Raw genomic sequence first — 19,113 nt, forward strand, 5'->3', positions numbered from 1 at the left:
TTCTTTATCATTAGTTTTCCTATATGTACTGGCAAAGTTGTTTTCAATGGTAAGAACTTTGATTAGAATGTGGGATCATAGCTATGTTTGAGATGGTGTGGACGAGTTATAGTTTGATATTGCATTTGATAGATTGAATTCTAAAATTAGTTGATTTTGGCTTCACTATTAAAAAAAAAGGTTTTTTAAGACACCTAATCTACAAGGTCGAAGTCCTAGCTATTTGTTATTATGTGGGATCATAGCTATGTTTGAGATGGTGTGGACGAGTTATAGTTTGATATTGCATTTGATAGATTGAATTCTGAAATTAGTTAATTTTAGCTTCACTACTAAAAAAAAAGTTTTTTACAACACCTAATCTACAAGGTTGAAACCCTAGCTATTCGTTATTCGTCCTGTTCAAGCAACACACTTCTGATTTCGCGTAAAAAATTCTGATTTCGCATTGAACCGACTGTTGAAGCCCTAGCCTTTTCAACCTCTTCTTCCATTGACATGGACGAAGTCCCGACTCGAACTTCCCAGTTGGAACTGCCAGTTCTTGAAGAAAGCAGGTTAGTGAGTTACTTACTTAGTGTTTTTAAGCTTCTTTTAGGCTCATTACTTGGAAGAAAGCAGTTGGTCAAAAGAGGTTGTTCATCCTTTTAAGCTTCTTTTAAGGTTCTTTTAATGCTGATGTTTGGTGCTTTAAGCTCTTTATTTAGGTTGTTCATCCTTAAGTTGTAAAATGTCTAACGAGTCTTTTTTAGATCTGATGGTTTTTTCTTTAAGCTTTTACCTTAAACACCTATATATGTAGAAAGTCGTACATTGTTGAGTTGGAAATTTTAGTCTAATTGATTTCGAAGGAAACACCATCATGCCAGTACACAAAGGTAGCTATATTGAAGGAAACTCAACTAGAGTGTTGTCTGCTTTAATTTCGTTAAAAAAACAAAAGTAAACTGCAAAATTCTCCTCCTAAAATTCAGCACAGCCAAATTATTATTTTTATTTCATACAATATAAAAAGTGAACCTTATTTCCAACGTCCTAACTTAAAAATATAAATGAAGCTCACAATAGTTTGCACTTTGACCCTTAAGGAGTACTGTGTAACAAAGGCAACAAGTCCTTTATTCATTTGATGTTCACTTCAGTAGGAGACAAGCTTTTCCTTGTACTAAATCAAATTCCAGCCTTTGGATCAAGAATTCTGGGCCCCACATGCATTCTTGGTTGATGAAAAGAATTGGATGGTGCAAGTGCAAGCCAAGGAGGGGCAGAAGAATAATGTATGAGTGCACGTAGGCTTTGAGTTTTGAGTGCAAGTTTTTTATTTTGGCATGTGCTTGTGTGATCTCTGTGTGTGTGTGTGTGCTTGTGTTGTGGGAGTTTTAGAGAAAGTTGGGAGGCTCCCTAGGTAGATATCATTCCCTATTTGTCATAGGTCCTTAGCTTTTCCCCCAAAGTTTTTGGTGTAACAGAGGGTAGACTACAAGAATCTCAAAGGCAGCATTAATACCCGGGACCAGAAAAAAGTAAACTATGAATTGTGAAGGACACAAAACTTCCACACCAGGGCAAACTTGGTTACTTAGCTAGCACAACCGTGGTTTACTCTAAAAACAATATAGAGCATGTTTGGAAATTCATTGTAAAATTACATTTGATGCAAAGTCATTTTTCCATCCCTTACTTTTATGCTTATTTTATTTTTATCGGTGAAATTTATATTTGAACGTGTACCACAACATTTTACACTGCAAACCAAAAATGCACATATTTACATAACTATACTACTATAGAGTATATACATTTGCAATTGGTTTGTTGGGGTTAATATTAATGAAATTCAAAGCTCATTATTCTTGGTAATGCACTTATGACTCGTCCTTAATGCATAATTATTTATTTATGAGCAAACTGTGTTCAGAGCAGATTGCAAAGTCTAGTCCATAGCATACGGGAATCTGTGCTGTGAGACATTGGGGTAAATATTAGTGAGGCGTTTCAACTTTCAACATAGGTCAGGTTGCGGCCATCATTTCGATTTGGTCAATCGTCCACTGCCATATAAGTTGAAATGTGCGCAAAGGTTAAAAAACAAAGTGCAATGGTGTATACCCCTACATAATAGAGAAATATATTTGGCAAGACTAGTATACTATATACTATATGTGTTCAAAAACCACTATTAATTATGTTGTGATTCCAATTTGATATTAAAAGGAATTTTTCAAGCTATTTCCATTCTTTGGAACTAGGCTTTGTAGTTCTATGAACCCCATTTTTGTAGATAATTAAAAAGTGAATTAATATTCACTAAATGAGTTGTAGGCTTGTATTATTGCCATTTATTACCTTTCCCGTTCTTCTTCATTAACTATTAAGGGACTACAAAACAACAAAATATATAATATTTATTTTAACTATATTTAATTATTATTATTATAATAAGATATTTTTACTTCCATTAACTTTTTTTCTTCTTCAATAAGGGAAAAAATGATAAAATATAATATTTATTTTAATTTTATTTATTTATTAGTTCTTTTAGTTTTAAATCTTCTTTCAAGCTAAAAGTTGTTTAATAATTTTATTTATTTATTTAGAATTACAAAGGAAAGGTCCTTCTCCTTGTCAATGTTGCCTCACAATGGTACGTACTAATTAATTAATTATATGCTTTATGTACACACCTTAGTTATCAAGGACTTGGCTTCCAAAAGTTTTAAGAATACTACCTATTTTAACTTGGGTTTGGCAGAGACACGCATGTTTATAAGCATAGTTTAGATTTATTCACACTATTTCCTGCAACTTCTTCTATGCTGCTAGTTAATTAGTTAACTTTAGGAAAGCAGTCCTAGACATCAAAGAAGAGTCCTTTATCAATTTTGAAAAATTCATATAAAATGATATCTCCCTTTCTAATTTCATAAGCATGTTACATGCAGACCAAAATTGTGTAGTTACCAAACAAACATAATTTTGAATTCAAGTAGGTGCCATATATAGTTCCTTTGGTCGTAGTTAGCTGTAGGGGGATATAATTACAGCAAACTCCATGAACAACAATTGAGTTGGATTCTTGGATAAAATGGCTGTTCAAAATTCTCTCCAAATAACTAGAAGCGGTACTGGAGGTTATGATGATGATGGGCGTGCCAAGATGACTGGTAAAAATCTCTAGGACCATACCATATCCATTCCATATTCATACACTTGAATTTGAGTCCTTCCACCAATTATACCAGGAACTCTATGAATTGGGAAGTACACCAACACTAGAGACAGAACACCAACACTAATATTGAATTTATTGAGCCAAAGTCCAAGAACGCAAAATTTTAGCAAAGTGCAAGAAAATCATGGGTTTTACTATAACTATTTATGTGAAGTAGGTAGAGAGAAAGTAAAAGCCTGACATGCATCTGCAGGCACTCGTTTTTCTTCAGCCACACGTCTTTACGAGACATACAGTATTTTATTTGAGCGTACTCAACATATGAAGTTTTTAAAAAAAACAAAAAAAATGTTGTTATTCTCTAAAGCTATTTAAATTGAATTATTCTTGACCAACAAGTAAATTGAATGAAATTTATGTGATTTTTTAAATAAGATTTTAAATTTGAGTTTTATAGAAAGAGAAAATATGATTGAGAGAGAAAATTCTATTAAACTTGATCAATGATCAATTAGGTTCCTAATAAAGATTAATAATCAGTTTGGATACTACCCATAGTATGTTAAACCCAAAAAAAGTTTACCTATTTTTGTTGCAGAGACAAAAATGAATCTTTCCTAATAAAGATTAATAATGAGTTTGGATACTTAGCACCCATAGTATGCTAAACCCAAAAAAAGTTGACCTATTCTTGTTGCACAGAGACAAAAATGAATCTCAACAATGAGGTTTAATAAGTATAAATATCCAAAGTCATTGTGAAAACAAACAAAAAATGTTACAACATACAATCAAAGGCAGAAAAGTTGCTCTCTCTTCTTTTGTGAAATCTCTCAAACAAAGTAAAATTTGACAAGGAATCACTTCATCTTGAACTTGCATCAGAAAATAACCATGGAAACGAATGATCATAGCTGCTGCAGTGCACTCACAGTTGATTGAACTAACCATGATGCAAATTGCCAATAGATCAAAACTGCACTTTCAGAAAAACAAATTACAAGGTTTTGAATTGCAGTCATAGTCACGATTTCGTTGCAATCCTTGATGTTGGGGAAGTTGCAGACAAATGTGGCTGATGTGGCTGCAATTGTAGTCACGGAATCTCCAAAACCTTGATGTTGTGGCCACAATTGCGATTGTGGACAGTTTTTTAAAACCTTGATAAATTAGAAACTCACAACACAAAGGAGAAAAGTAAAATAGAATGGTAATTGGTAAGTGTAATTCTCAAGGCACAGTTGCACAACATATGCAGCTGCTGAAGAAGGAAGACCGAGGCTTTCGCTTCTCTTTTCTTTTATGTGAAGTAGATGACACTGCATTCTTTGTGCCAACATGGTTATGTTGTATCTGTGGCATGTTTAGAAGATGAGCTTCTTCCTCTTCTTTCAAGAGTCCAATGAATGGAGCTTTAGATTTCCTAGAGTAACTTCTTTCCATAGTAACTATTTTTTCTTGCACTGGCATTTCTTCAATATGTAACATGCATTGCTCATAGTCATCATGAGGCACTGACTTGATGAGATTTTGACTAGTCTTTTTTGACAAGCTTTTATCTGCAGACATATCCTGATGAAGCAATGGAATCTTATCTGATTCTTCTGCCCTTGCTTCCTTTCTGAGGTTGAGATTGAAGCTTGGTGACTTTTGCATCTGACAAGAGATGGAATTGTCGGGGTTTGATTCAGTACTGAGCCTTGTTACACTGTCCCTTGTTTCATAACCACCATTTGCAAATATAGAATAGATTGAAGATGGTTCAATGGACATGGTAGCTGTTGAAGTTGTTAATTCTGCCCCTGCAGATGAAGCTGCTTTTACATGTTGTAGATGTTCTTCTCGTTTCTCAAATGCTTCATCATCAACCAAGTCCACAGATGGAACTGTTAACTTAGAAGAAACATGGTTGTCAATGGCAAAGTTTTTGGTCTCATTTGCTAGCTTCCAATCTGAGTTTGGCATGCTGGTAGCAGTAAAACTTTGGTCTTGCTTTACATTGTCCTGATTGTCATCACAGATATGCAACAAAGAGGAATTATATTGCAAGGGAAAAGATTCTTCCTGATTTATAGTTACCAGATCAGAATTGCATTGTTCTGACATTTGTGTCCCATCAAAAGTATTTACCATGACACGTGAAGCTTCTGATTCTTCAATTTTATTCTTGTAACTCTCCCCTTCCTCATGCCTGCAATCAACAACAGTTAACCCTGCAATAAGAGAAACCCTTTTGACTTCAGGAACCACAAAATGTTTTTGGTCTGAAACAGTGCCACTTTCCTCTGAAGCCTTGTTGTAGTTGTTAACATAAGCATCAACATCAAATGGTACTCCATTCTCAGTGACTTTAGGTTCTTCAACTTGATCACTGGTGGCAAGCTTGCAGGCATTAGAATCAGGTAACATTTTTCTTTCTCCATTGGTATCTCCATTAGACCCTATTGCCATATCACATGTATACACCATGCCAGACTTGTATTCTTTCAATGAGTCTTTCATGCATTGATCTGGCTTGTAATCATGTGAATTCTCCATTGTTGATCCACTTTTGCTCAATATACTTTCTCCATAAAGCACCTCGTAATTTTCCTCATGGTCAAACTTAAGTGGATTATCCACAATGGAAGAGTCAAGAAGTGAGGTTAGGGAATCCTCGGTGGTACAATTTACCTTGGTCAATGAATTACCATTGGTGTTGTCAATACTTGGTGGTGTTCCACAAGTATCTATCACACTGCTCCCAAACTCATTTCTATCCTTACCATCTGACTTGTCAGCACACAGTTTTTTATGGGATTCCATCTCTTTTTCTAAACCATCATCTTTAATCAGCTCAGAATGAGAATTAGTATCTAGAAAATTAACTTCTAGAAGCGATTTTGTGCCTTGAAATGATTTTCAGAGATAAATTTATCTGGCTCCTCATGATCAGAATGTCCACTTAATGATTCTTGAATCTCTATATTATTTGACACATTCACAGGATTTACTGTTAAAACCGTTGTTTCCTCTTCATCTGCTAGAATTCAAAACAAGACAATGAATAAGTCTTAAATTTCCATTGTGTTGACAATCTGATAATTTAGAATCTTAATTTTTAAAATAAAAATCAAATAACGTTTCAACAAGTGGATCTAATCTGGCATTAATCAATTAACAGTGGATAAGGCTACCAAAATATTAACAGAATTGTCCTAACCTTGTTGGATTGAAGCCTCATTATTAAAGTGATGTTTATATGTTACTAAAAGGTGTTCTCTGAAACATGTCTCTTCTTGCTTCTCATATTCTTCAGTGCCTTCCAATGAAGAACTTGACAAGCTTTCAGAGTTTCCACCTTCAACTTCAACTAATCCATCATTTGGAGACTTTTCAGGTTGTCTGACTTCAGTTGTTTCATTCCCTATCAAACAGAATTATGGAATTTGGGCTTAGGGCCTAACTCAACTGGCATTAATCAAGTACATGTGGATAAGGCTATCTGGATATTAACAGAATAGTTCTAACCTTGTTGGATTGAAGGCTCATTATTAAGGTGATTATCATATGTTTGTAACAGGTGATCTCTAAAGCATGACTCTTCTTGCTTCTCATATTCTTCAGTGCCTTCCAATGAAGAACTTGGCAAGCTCGCAGAGTGTCCACCTTCAGCTTCAACTGATCCATCATTTGGGGACTTTTCAGGTTGTATGACTTCATTTATTTCGTCCCCTATAAAACATAATCAAAAAGTAATTTTTTATGTAAATTATCATAGAATTTGGGCTTAAGGCCTAAATCAACTAGCAATAATCAAGTGCATGTGGATAAGGCTATCTGAATATTAACAGAATAGTTCTAACCTTGTTGGATTGAAGGCTCATTATTAAGGTGATTATTATATGTTACTAACAGGTGATCTCGAAAGCATGACTCTTCTTGCTTCTCATATTCTTCAGTGCCTTCCAATGAAGAACTTGACAAGCTCTCAGAGTGTCCACCTTCAGCTTCAACTGATCCATCATTTGGAGACTTTTCAGGTTGTATGACTTCAGTTATTTCATCCCCTATAAAACATAATCAGAAGTAATTTTTATGTAAATTATCATAGAATTTGGGCTTAAGGCCTAAATCAACTGGCATTAATCAAGTACATGTGGATAAGGCTATCTGAATATTAACAGAATAGTTCTAACCTTGTTGGATTGAAGGCTCATTATTAAGGTGAATATTATATGTTACTAACAGGTGATCTCTAAAGCATGGCTCTTCTTGCTTCTCATATTCTTTAGTGCCTTCCAATGAAGAACTTGACAAGCTCTCAGAGTGTCCACCTTCAGCTTCAACTGATCCATCATTTGTAGACTTTTCAGGTTGTGTGGCTTCAGTTGTTTCATCCCCTATGAAACAGAACTATAAGTATTTTTTTTATAAAATACTTTTAGAATTCGGGATTAGGGAATTAATCAAGTAAATGTGTCTAAGGCTATCTGAATATTAACAGAATTGTCCTTACCTTGTTGGATTGAAGGTTCATCATTTACGTGATTATTATATGTTACTAACAGTTGTTCTCTCAAGCATGTCTCTTCTTGCTTATCATATTCTTCAGTTCCTTCCAATGAACAACTTGACAAGCTCCCAAAGTTTCCACCTTCAGCTTCAACTGATCCATCATTTGAAGATTTTTCAGGTATGCTGACTTCAGTTGTTTCATCCCCTACAAAACAGAATTATAAGTAATTATTTATAAAATGTTCCTAGAATTCGAGCTTATGGCCCTAACTCAACTGGCATTAATTAAGTAAATGTGGATAAGGCTATCAGAATATTAACAGAATTTTCCTAACCTTGTTGGATTGAAGGTTCATTATTAAGGTGATTGTTATATGTTACTGACAGGTGTTCTCTCAAGCGTGTCTCTTCTTGCTTCTCATATTCTTGAGTTCCTTCCAATGAAGAACTTGACAGGATCTCAGAGTTTCCACCTTGAGCTTCAATAGATTCATCATTGGGAGACTTTTCAGGTTGTCTGACTCCAGTTATTTCATTCCCTATGAAATAGAATTTTAAGTAATTTTTTTATAAATTACTCTTAGAATTTGGACTTAGAGTCTAACTTAACTTCACAAAATTAGTTTTTAAAGTGAGGAATGCCGAATCCTTATGGGAACTACATTACTCATAGTCTATGTGAGATCTCAACACACCCTCTCACACCCAAGACCGAATATGTAGGGCGTGGACAAATGAAAGTGGGCTTATAACAATCCCTTCATCCCTAGGAATAGACATCTAGAGCATATACAAATAAGAGTCGTTCAATAACATATTTAGGGTAGACTCTGATACCATTTTAGAATTTGGATTTAAGGGAACTAAACCCTACAAAACCAGCTCCTAAAGTGAGACTTGTTTAAGCCTTATGAAGACTACCTTGATCATATCTCTACTCTATGTGAGATCTGAGAAATTACTGTTAATTATTTGATATGCATCATTTTGAAAGAAATTACTAACCTGAACCTTCAAAAGAATTTGTAAAATTCAACGGAGCATCAGAAGATATAATGATAGTTTTTTCTTGAACATATATTCCATTTGCAGCAGGATTTACTACATTCCCATCTTGTTTATCTTCCTGAGGTTTATCATCAAATTCACTTGTTTTATCATTGAAATCCGACCTTGCTGCTATTTGTTGATGATCGACTTTGCCTTCAATTATTTGATGCTTTTGATGATCTGCATGAACATCATCTTCAGGAGCATCTCCTTTCAACAAATCATTTTCAAGTGAACTTGTAGCATAGTCAGAAGCCATTCCTGTAGCTTTCTCTTGAACATCTTCAACTTCAGCAGTTGGATGCATTTTATTTTCCATATTCATGTCACTTTTGCAAGAATCTTCTCCCAACAAATCATTTTCAGGCATGCTTGCTGTACTGCTAGAATTTAGCCCTGTGGCTTCCTCCTGAACATCTTTGGCTTCTTCTGTTGGATTCATTTGCATTTTTTCTTTCTCATAATCTTCATGACTATATTCTTGCAGTGAAACTTTTCCAAGTTCAGTTGTTGCATCTTCAGAAACCAGTCCTTCAGCTTTTTCCTGAACACCTTCAGCTTCAGCTGTTGGAGGCATTTGATTTTCCATATTTACATCACTTGCATGGGTATCTCCCTCCATTGAATCATTTTCAAGCATGCTTGCTGTATGGTTAGAAGCAATCCCTATAGCTTTCTCCTGAGTGTCTTCATCTTTGGCTTCAACTGTTGAAATTGTTTGAGTTTTCTCTTTTTGATCTTCAGCATGACCCTCTTCTTGCCATGTACCTTTCCCAAGTTCATTTGTTATATCATTGGAAGCTTCTGAAGCTTTTTCCATTACATCATTGGCTTTAGATGTTGGTACATTCTGAATTTCTTCCTTGGCATTGTCTTCATGAATATCTTGTGACATCCCATCTGCAACTTCACTGGTATCTTCTTGGAAAGTCTTTTTCTCGGCTTCACTTATGTTATCTTCCTCTGCAAAATTGCAAATGAAATTAAAAATAGGGAGGGAAAAGTAGGAAAAGTAGAACTCTACCTAACTAAATTTTCTTCAGCATTCCAATAGTAACGTTTACCTTTGATAGCAGATGTGTTGTTATTTCCCATTTCGTTGCCCATGCTCAGCTTTCCAAATCCTGCAATATAACACCAATGTAAAGAGATTATGCTATAATTCCCACACTATTGATTTGCTTATAATAGAACAAGATATATCAATGGAAAGGCTTCAAGCTCAAAATCTCCAAGAACAGCAATGCTATGCCATACCATGATAGTGATGCTGATGATGATGCTCACATGCTCCTAGCTTTAGACATTTGAGGACAGGTTGATTTCTGTGACTTTGCCAGAGTGTTTATACTAGATTCAAACAGCCAGTAACATCGTATTACTTACTCCATATGCCTCAATTTGGGTCATATGTCTGCCTAATAAGCATATCCTTGAAGTAGTTGAACATATATAATACATCATCTCTTTTTCTTCTACTAACTTAGACCATGATTGCTTCATAATCTAAGATAATGTGACCAAATAATGTTCACTTTCGGTGAGTCCATGATTATTAAGTTGCCTTACCCTATCACTGGCCTATGCATATGAATAAGCTTTAAAAGATGTTCTTAAAGTATTGTTAGGGAGGAATCCATGATGATTTGGCATAACCCTCCTAATAGAAATTTTCAAACACAGACTTGAAGAGTGAGGGTGTTACAATTTAATAATAGTCATTACTCCTATGCTGCTTGTTGTTATGCTTTTGGGAATACATATTCAGCCTCAAACGGCTTTCCATGTGTTTTAGAAAACTTTCCAAGTGTTTTTGCTTTTCTAAAGTAATGAGTTAAGGGTTATGTTGCACTGTCTGAAATGACTACCATGGACAAAAGGACCCAATGAACCATATATCAGACAGGTAGGCACTGGGGACATGTCCTTTAACAATTGCCAAGAGTGAGGCTCACATAGCCATTGTCTATATATTTTTACATTTCTAAAGAGAATGGTGCGACGATCATGATTAGGCTTAAGAAGTAGGGTCTGTTGTTTCTTCAATTTTTTTGGTACTTAAAGTTTATTCTTTGTATGCAAGGTGGCTTGGGAAACACGTACCCCAATTTTTAGCATTGGACTCACATTTTGTGCATTATTTTTCGGTACTTCCTACTTTTCTATGTGATAAGAAGTTGACAACTCAGACCTCTCTTGGAAAGGAACATAAAGAAAAGTTTATGGCTTTTGTGAAACGAGTGATATTTATATATGACATCGCTTGTGTTGATTGCCATCTTATTTAACTAACTTTTATCTAAAATAAAATATCCTTTAATCAAATTAATTATTTAAAGAAATGATATAAAATTAATTAAAAGAAACAAGAGCGATAAGATTAAAGCAAAAAAAAAAAAACTAATTCTCCATGTGAATTAGTATACGATAAATACATAGCAATCATTCCTAGTAACAAGCTCCGTAGCTGCAGAAAAATTAGCATTCAGCAGCATAGCACCAACACTTTCTTAAAATATCTTATAATAACATCACAAAACAAGAAATTAATTAACACTTAAAAATTATCAACCATTGATGAGAAAGTGGACACCTGCAAAAGAAATCATAAATTCGTTAAAATCGGTGCTTGATTGAGAAATTGCTTATTGGGAAAAATAATTATTATATTTTCTGAAAAACTCTTCTAAGAAATTGATCAAAATAAGAAGAAAAAAAACAAGTACACACGCACATTAAAGGTTAAGAAGCTTCACTTTTTTTTTCAAATCAAATAAAAATGAAGGAAAAAACAATAAGACTGCAGAACATCCAAATTACCAATGCCTCTTCCTCTGAACGGCTTGATGATAACCAGCATGGCAATGTATCCTCTAAAAGTGTTACGGTGTTCCCCCATCTTACATAGTATCGTTCCCTTATCTTCTTTTTCCTTTATATTTTGTATATCTTATCTATCTTTTCTTTCTGTTTTCAAAAATATATATATAATCTCTAATTTCTGAGGGGTAGATTATTTCTTTTTTCAAATTTATTTTGATGTGTAAATCATATTGTGTCTTAAAAATATATATAATCTTTTTTTTTTCTTTTAGCTTTTGTTTGGTAAGCTTTTGTAAATTTTCGATGAGATCTGTAAGTTGAGTAATGTCTTAAAATAAATTAAGAATTTATCAGAAAATTAAAATTCAAACATTTTAACAATTTAAAAGATCAAATAAGTCTTAGAGTGTGAATTATGGATTCCAATAAATATCTATTTTTCTCATTTTTAAGCTTTTTTTCTTCATTTGATGTATCCTATATTTATCTTTATAATGCGTAAAAAGTAGGATCATTTAAATTATTTAAATTTTCAAATAACATATTTATGTATTAATTCAAATAACACCAGAGTAATTTCAGCTTGACCAGCAATATCAAGTTTGAGTTTTAAGCATCAAGTATATAGTAATTGCATTAAATACCTGTGTAGAAAATTTTGCCTTTAATAATGATTTCTACAAAAAAAAAAATATTTAAACTATAATCTTATCTTCTTATCTTATTTTATATATAAAAGTAATGTACACTGGTATAATATTTTTCCGCTCAAAACTGGGTAATTTGGTTTATCTACTTTCATTTCTTATACATACAAACCAAAATAATAAAAAATATCATTCCTCAAACACAATTTATCACGTGTGATCATGAGCACACAATAATTTCATTTTCTCATCTCTTTTCATTTTCATTCTCTGATGTCTTTTCATCTTTTCATATTTATGTTAATTTTTAACAACTACTTTTTGCCTTTGAAAAATAAATAGCAATCAAAGTGCATTATTATTTAATAAATTAAACAAAATATGATTCATAGTGTATGCTAAATTGCTAAGAGCTTAGATATATTTTCAGTCGACATGAATTTATTAAATGACATGAACATTTTGTTAGTACACCAAGCAAATTGGCAAATAGTTTCTTCACTAAAAACACTCTCTATCCCCCTCTAAATTTTGAACGGGTGTTGCTAGGTGCATCCAGCATTATTGTTGGTACACCAAGCATTTTTTTTAAAATACCAAAACTATTCCTGCATTTTTTTTGCATTTGTGATAAATGTGCGTGAGGATGGTTCGTAAATCGTACGGATCAAGTTGATCTGTAAGGTTGATACGAATCAAATTGATCCGTATGTTGATATTAAGCATACGGATCAACTTAACCCGTAAGACTTTTACAGATCAAGTTGATCCGTAAAAAATTTACGAATCAAGTTGATCCGTAAGGTTTCTACGGATCAAGTTGACTCGTAAGACTTCTATGGATCAAGTTGATCCATAAAAGGCTTACGAATCAAGTAGATTGATAAGTCTTTTACGGATCAACTTAAAAGACTTACAGATCAAGATTATTTTTGTCATTTCATCTTAAAGGCTGGGTGCACCAACAATAATGCTGGGTGCAGTTAGCAACACCCATTTTGAACACACAGAACCATCATAGATAGCTTACTTTTTTACTTCAAAAAAAATCTTAGCAACAAAAAGAACGTGAATTTTTGTGTCAACGAATAACAGCTGGGCCTTGTTAACATATTCCTGAAGCCCAGCCCAATGAGAGAGAAAATAAGTATAGAAAAGCAAACCCTAATGTGTAGTGGCAGACGCAGACGCCGTGACTAGACACTCATCTCACTCGCGCCATCGTAGGGTTTCTCCTTTTGTTTCGCAACATGGTTGCCGCTAAGAAAACTGTAAGCCCTCTCTGCTGCTAACTAGCGTTGTTGTTGTTGTTCTGTGTTCATGGTTCCAATTGCTTTCAGATTTAGGGTTTTCAATTTGAATGTTTTTTTTTTATTTAAAAAAATGCAGAAGAAGACCCATGAGAGCATCAACAACAGGCTCGCTCTTGTCATGAAGAGTGGCAAATTCACCCTCGGTTACAAGACCGTTCTCAAATCTCTTAGGAACTCCAAAGGTATCGGTTGATTTTGTTTTATGTTGTTTCTGAATTCTATTTATTACTAATCTCTATGAATGTTGTAATTTTGTTTTTAATTAATGCGGATATAAAAAAATATTATTGTTTCGTTGCAGGGAAATTGATTATCATTGCTAACAACTGCCCCCCTTTGAGAAAGTCAGAGATTGAATACTATGCTATGTTGGCAAAGGTTGGAGTTCATCATTACAATGGGAGTAAGTTCTTAATCTTATGCTTTTCTTTCATTCTTATTCTTTTTTAATGTTAATATGAATTATATGATAGGTGGAAAAATCTTCAGTTTCTGATTTATTTTATAGTTTTTGTAATCTGCCCCGCATGCATTTAACTCGGTTTCAGAGAAAGCAACATAATGCTTGAGTCAGTCATATGACTTGAATGTCCTGGATTAAAACCTGTAAACTGGTTTACTTGAACTTGGATTTTAAGCATTTGGTGATTAATTTCCTTTGTTGACGAATTTATATGATCTGCATTTATATTTTGTTGTAGCTGATGCAAGTTTATAGCTATTAGTATTTTGATGGTTACACATGCAATATTGGTTGCTGAACTTGTATAAATTATTGCACTAACAAATGGATTGTATTTTAACTTATTGATGATAATTGTTGCGGGCTATATGATATCTTGTAGAAATTGTCATTTGACAACTTGTAGAAATTGTCATTTGACAGTTTTCAATGTTTTGGAATAATTCTCTCATTAACAAAATATTTGTTGTTTATAGACAATGTGGATTTGGGCACTGCATGTGGAAAATATTACAGAGTGTGCTGCCTTAGCATTATTGATCCTGGTATCTGATGCCTCCTTTCCTATTTCAATATTAGAAACTAGTTGTTTTGCATTTGTTTTTCTAATGCCTTTTTTTTTCTCTATTTTCTGTTTTCAGGTGATTCTGATATCATCAAGACACTGCCTGGCGACCAGTAAAGTAGTACTGAAGTTCCTTGCTTGATATTTTCTATTTTTAGTTGATTCCAGACATTGTTGAAAGAATATCTGATTAAGTTCTAGACTTTGGTGTAAGGTGCATGGTTTTGGGGTATTCTAGCTGAGCATCAAGTGTTTTTGACCTTGCAAATTTTTTCATGATGTTTCATTATGCCAATTTCTATAGAGATGATATAATTATAGTTTGATCACACGCTTGCTGTTAACAGCAAGCCCGTGTTATCCACTTTCGCTCGCAAATAGTTGTTGACATTGAATTTGCATGGTAAACCCCATAACTAAGAGCTTTAAATGGGTGGAAATTTTTTATATTCTGGAAAGCTTCTAGGCATGTCCATGAATTTGAAACAAGACTGTCATCCATGTATCTTGATGCAAATGGAAAAATCGAAAAGTCATACCTTGAAGGAGATTCCCTTTCTATTTTTTTGAAAATAAAACTTTGTTCAACTTAGTATTATAGTTTCGTAGTGGTGTCTGCAAATTTGGCATCAAGTCATTTGAGTGGTAGTTCTCATTTTGGGTTGTAAGGTTCAGCTAGCAAAATCAGATGTAGTTTTTGAAGTGGTGTATCATTGAAAGACTCCCGAGTTTTAAATCCTCAAAGCTTGTTAAAGAACGACGTAATCATTAATCACTAGTTGGTAATAATCACTAGAGTTATTTATGCATTAAAGACTATAGCAACAAAAAGAAAGTCGTATTCCCCCCAGTCAGAAAAAAAATGGTATTTGCTCGAGTCATACGATCAAGTCTCGTTACTTCAGATATAAATATAAGGAGAATATCCAACAATGGTATGAAATTATGTCGTATACCTTTTCTTCAATATGGATTTAAGCACCCAGCCTTCTAAGAAAGTATATAGATGGTTTGCTAGAAGATGAAAGGAAAATTAAATTTGTGTTTATGATACAAGAAAAACAGGCTGAATGAAAGTTTCTCAAGGGATGAGAACTGAAAAAAGAAAGATATTTCATCTTAAATTATGTTCTCTTAACACAATTAGTTTTATGTACATTATAAAGTTTTGTCACGTTCAACGGTTCATAACCAAACGGTTTTTTTTTTTTTTTCTCTAACAGCTTCATTTTGCTGAAGCTGCTCTAATGTTTTTCACAATTTCAATTTCCAAACCTACCAATGACAAGTACAATTTTTTTTTTTCTAGATACATTGATTTATATTATCCTTTTGTTCTGGAAATAGAAGAAAAGAATTAAGTGAATGACTGACTGTTGTTAAGCAGCAATGCAGCATATAAGCGAATAACTACAAGATCTCTATCAACTCAAAATCGATACCTCTGGCCAATTAGAAGCATCAAGCAACCACTCTTAGACTTGATGTAATTGTAGCAGATAGGTGAGAGGAAAAACTAACAGCAACAAATAATGCAATCTTCCTATAACCAGCAATAATCTAATCAAAATTGCCATTTGCCAACACACACAGGTACAATTAAGCTCAAACTTCACTTAGAATGGATTATAATACTTCAATTTGCAAACTGCAATGAGGCAATCAACCTAAACATGTTTACAAAACTGCAGAAGAACTGAAACTCAATTGATCTTGTCCATTTTCTTGACAAGCTGACCCACTTGAAACTCCCAAAGCAAAAATAAGCCAAGCCAATAGCAATGAGAACAAAGATCCAAACACTCGAGTTTGTAACTAAATTGAGCAATTTAGGGGTTGACTAAGTTATGTTTGCAACATCTATAAGAATACGTGAATGACATGATACTTAATTGGAATATTTATATTTGTACGTACAAAACAAGGTGCCATGGACTGTAGTTACATCATCATTTTCTGTCCGTTGTTTAACTAGTTGGAGGATACACTTGACTGTTTAAGAGACTGCTCATTCTAGAGACTTGGTTTGTGCTATTAACCCCATTTCTTTGATGGTGGGTTGCAGCTGTAGCAAAGGGGTACTTAGCTTGATTGTCCAAATGGTCATCCTCAACATTCTTGTGTCTGACAACGATAACTTACTCTCTTCTTTGATGTACAAATATATAATGGTGGCAACAAGACTTAAATCTTGTGTATATTACCCAACCTCCTACCACTCCACTCTCTAGTTTGCTATCTTGTTTCCTACCATCCAATAAAGCAAGACCTAAAAAGAGTTTTACGAGTGGCAGAAACTTCCAGCGAATTTTACAGACAATTATGTTTTCTTCTTTGAATAGTGTGAACTGTGAATGAATGACTAACCAGAAGAGTTTATACATAATCTCAGAATCTCCTCGACATAGTTGTTCGTATCTATAGGTTATTTTTCTACGGAGCTTAAACAGAATCAGTCATAACTGAGGATATAATTTGCTCTTTCTAGTGATTGATCAAGTCATTCATCCCCATCTATAAAAAAAAAAACAATAACTCGATCTTTGCATCAGGTACACAAGTTATATGTTATTTGATTTTCTCTGTATTACTACGGGAGCACGCTATACTCTTGAATCTACTACTTGATCTTTTGTGTGTATGAGGTTGTGAAACTTAGCAAAATATATCGTAAGGGATGTGAAAATCTGAAGCTACTCCATATAAGGATGTGGGGATCAGATGCAGCAAGTGTTCTCTGACATAACATGCTACTGAATTTTCAGGAATGAAGTTTGGTTTCTGAAAGTAAATTCAAAAACTGATAACTAATACTATTTCAGTGTAGCAGCTACATAGGCAAAATATAAAAATGAAAGATAAGTTCTCTACGTATACTTTTATATCCAACTATGAAGACCAATGATGCACAGCAAAATCAACTTTAATACAAGTATACTACTAAATGTTCATATCCTGATTATCCTTCTTAGCCTTGCTGATTTTAAAATCATTGATTGCATCATCAAAAGTGCTCCTAATTTACATATACGAATATGTTTGTTTCCAATGAGTAAAACGCAGAAGTAACAAACTTGCTTCTTTTGCGTTTTGTGCCTCAGAATGATACAAGTTGCGTTAGAAACGGCTACACAAACATGCACTATGCTGGCAAATAAGGATCAGATCATGACATGCATCTTTTAACACCTCGCGCGCTGAGAGATCACACATTCAACAGTAAATAAGGATCAGATCATGACATGCATCTTTTAATCGTTTATCCGTTTCAATGTACCTTTCTATCTCTGTTTATATAATGAATTTTAACAATTTTAAAAAAATATTTATAGTAAAAAATAACCTTATATTATTATTATTAAAATTGTTCACTATAAATTTAAAATATAATTCGAACCCATGACCAACAAGTCACCAAGGCACAACTTTACCGTTGCACCAAGGCTCGCACTCTTAAAATATAATTTATATATTCAAAAAAATTTATTTACTATGAATTTGAAATATATAAAAATAAATATCTAACTTATCAAATATACAAAATTAAATACTGATAAAAATAAATAATTTTTTTTAAAAAAAATCATCACATATCTTAATGGAATTAAGGGTGAAAATAAGTTAAATTACTTGACAGACCTATGATTTAACCTATACCAGTCTCCGAGGCTTGATTAGATTTTTTTAAAAAAAATGAATGAAATTAAGAATTTTATTCAAGCTCGTTTAGTTAAAAAAGTTATGCTTAAACCATATAATTTTAACCAAGGCCATAAAAATTGTGGAATAGCTTGAGTCCCACTGGAAAATCAAACATCCTAACAACTATGGTGGTTAAAAAAAAGTATTATGAGCTACAAATTACAACGTAAATTATGTAAGTTACATAAGCGTATGAAAGTCAAAATATACTTTTTCTTAAAAGAAAGAAAAAATAAAAACAGTTATAATATTATTTTGAAACATGCAGGGTATTTGTCAACTAATTTCCTTGACTTAATTTGGTGGCAGGGGCGTGTGTGTGAAGAGATTGCTATGGCGACGGTATCATTTAGGAAGAGCTTCTTAGCTGTGACTGTGAGTAATTAGTAGGCTGGTGATTGATTCTTTTAGTGCTGTGATTATTGTTTTTTTCAGAGAGAGTGTGTCCCTTCACCGGAAAGAAATCAAACAGGGCCAACAAACTATCATTTTCAAACCATAAGACAAAGACACTGCAGTTTGTGAACCTTCAGTACAAGAGAATTTGGTGGGAAGCTTCGATTGTCAACTAAGGCGTTGAAGACCATAGAGAAGAACGGACTTGATGCAGTTGCAAAGAAGGCTGGAATTGATCTTAGGAAGAAATAAGAGTGCCTAATTATGGTTTTGTAACAGAGTGGCAGAATGCATTCATGTTCCTTGCTGTTAATTGTAGATTTTTGTTTTTCAAAAACAACTTGTGTTGTTGCTTCTAGAGAAACAAAATATGGCGAGGTCATGAGCTTACTAGGCCATGAATCTCACTAATGGAAATCTCTTTTGAAAACCCCCTCATCGTGGTACTTATAATGGCCATGGATATCATAGGATCTTTAGTAGCT

At 33.6% G+C, this 19,113-nt stretch overlaps 2 protein-coding genes across 6 annotated transcripts; one reads left to right on the forward strand and one right to left on the reverse strand.

Annotated features, from left to right (window-relative positions):
• Nucleotides 1–6,013: 6,013 nt before the first annotated feature.
• LOC114377456 (uncharacterized protein DDB_G0290301-like) lies at nucleotides 6,014–10,721 on the reverse strand. Of its 5 annotated transcripts, none has more exons than XM_028335972.1 (10): nucleotides 9,977–10,400; nucleotides 9,784–9,843; nucleotides 8,675–9,682; nucleotides 8,005–8,208; nucleotides 7,671–7,874; nucleotides 7,351–7,554; nucleotides 7,018–7,221; nucleotides 6,683–6,886; nucleotides 6,375–6,578; nucleotides 6,014–6,194 (listed from the first exon to the last, which is right to left on the reverse strand). In XM_028335972.1, exons 2-10 carry the CDS (start codon nucleotides 9,824–9,826, stop codon nucleotides 6,043–6,045), a joined length of 2,427 nt encoding a protein of 808 aa, XP_028191773.1. In that variant the 5' UTR covers nucleotides 9,827–9,843; nucleotides 9,977–10,400; the 3' UTR covers nucleotides 6,014–6,042. The 5 variants fall into 5 exon arrangements, with proteins under 5 accessions (XP_028191773.1, XP_028191781.1, XP_028191797.1 ...); XM_028335980.1 differs by having other exon boundaries at nucleotides 6,014–6,191; nucleotides 9,977–10,392; XM_028335996.1 differs by lacking the exon at nucleotides 7,671–7,874 and having other exon boundaries at nucleotides 9,977–10,715.
• A 2,594-nt stretch (nucleotides 10,722–13,315) lies between these two features.
• LOC114377484 (60S ribosomal protein L30-like) lies at nucleotides 13,316–14,908 on the forward strand. The gene is made up of 5 exons (XM_028336016.1): nucleotides 13,316–13,460; nucleotides 13,579–13,684; nucleotides 13,804–13,905; nucleotides 14,442–14,510; nucleotides 14,607–14,908. Exons 1-5 carry the CDS (start codon nucleotides 13,440–13,442, stop codon nucleotides 14,645–14,647), a joined length of 339 nt encoding a protein of 112 aa, XP_028191817.1. The 5' UTR covers nucleotides 13,316–13,439; the 3' UTR covers nucleotides 14,648–14,908.
• The last annotated feature ends 4,205 nt before the right edge of the window (nucleotides 14,909–19,113 follow it).

This window comes from Glycine soja, chromosome 2 (genome assembly GCF_004193775.1).
Source record: "Glycine soja cultivar W05 chromosome 2, ASM419377v2, whole genome shotgun sequence".
NCBI lineage: Eukaryota > Viridiplantae > Streptophyta > Magnoliopsida > Fabales > Fabaceae > Glycine > Glycine soja.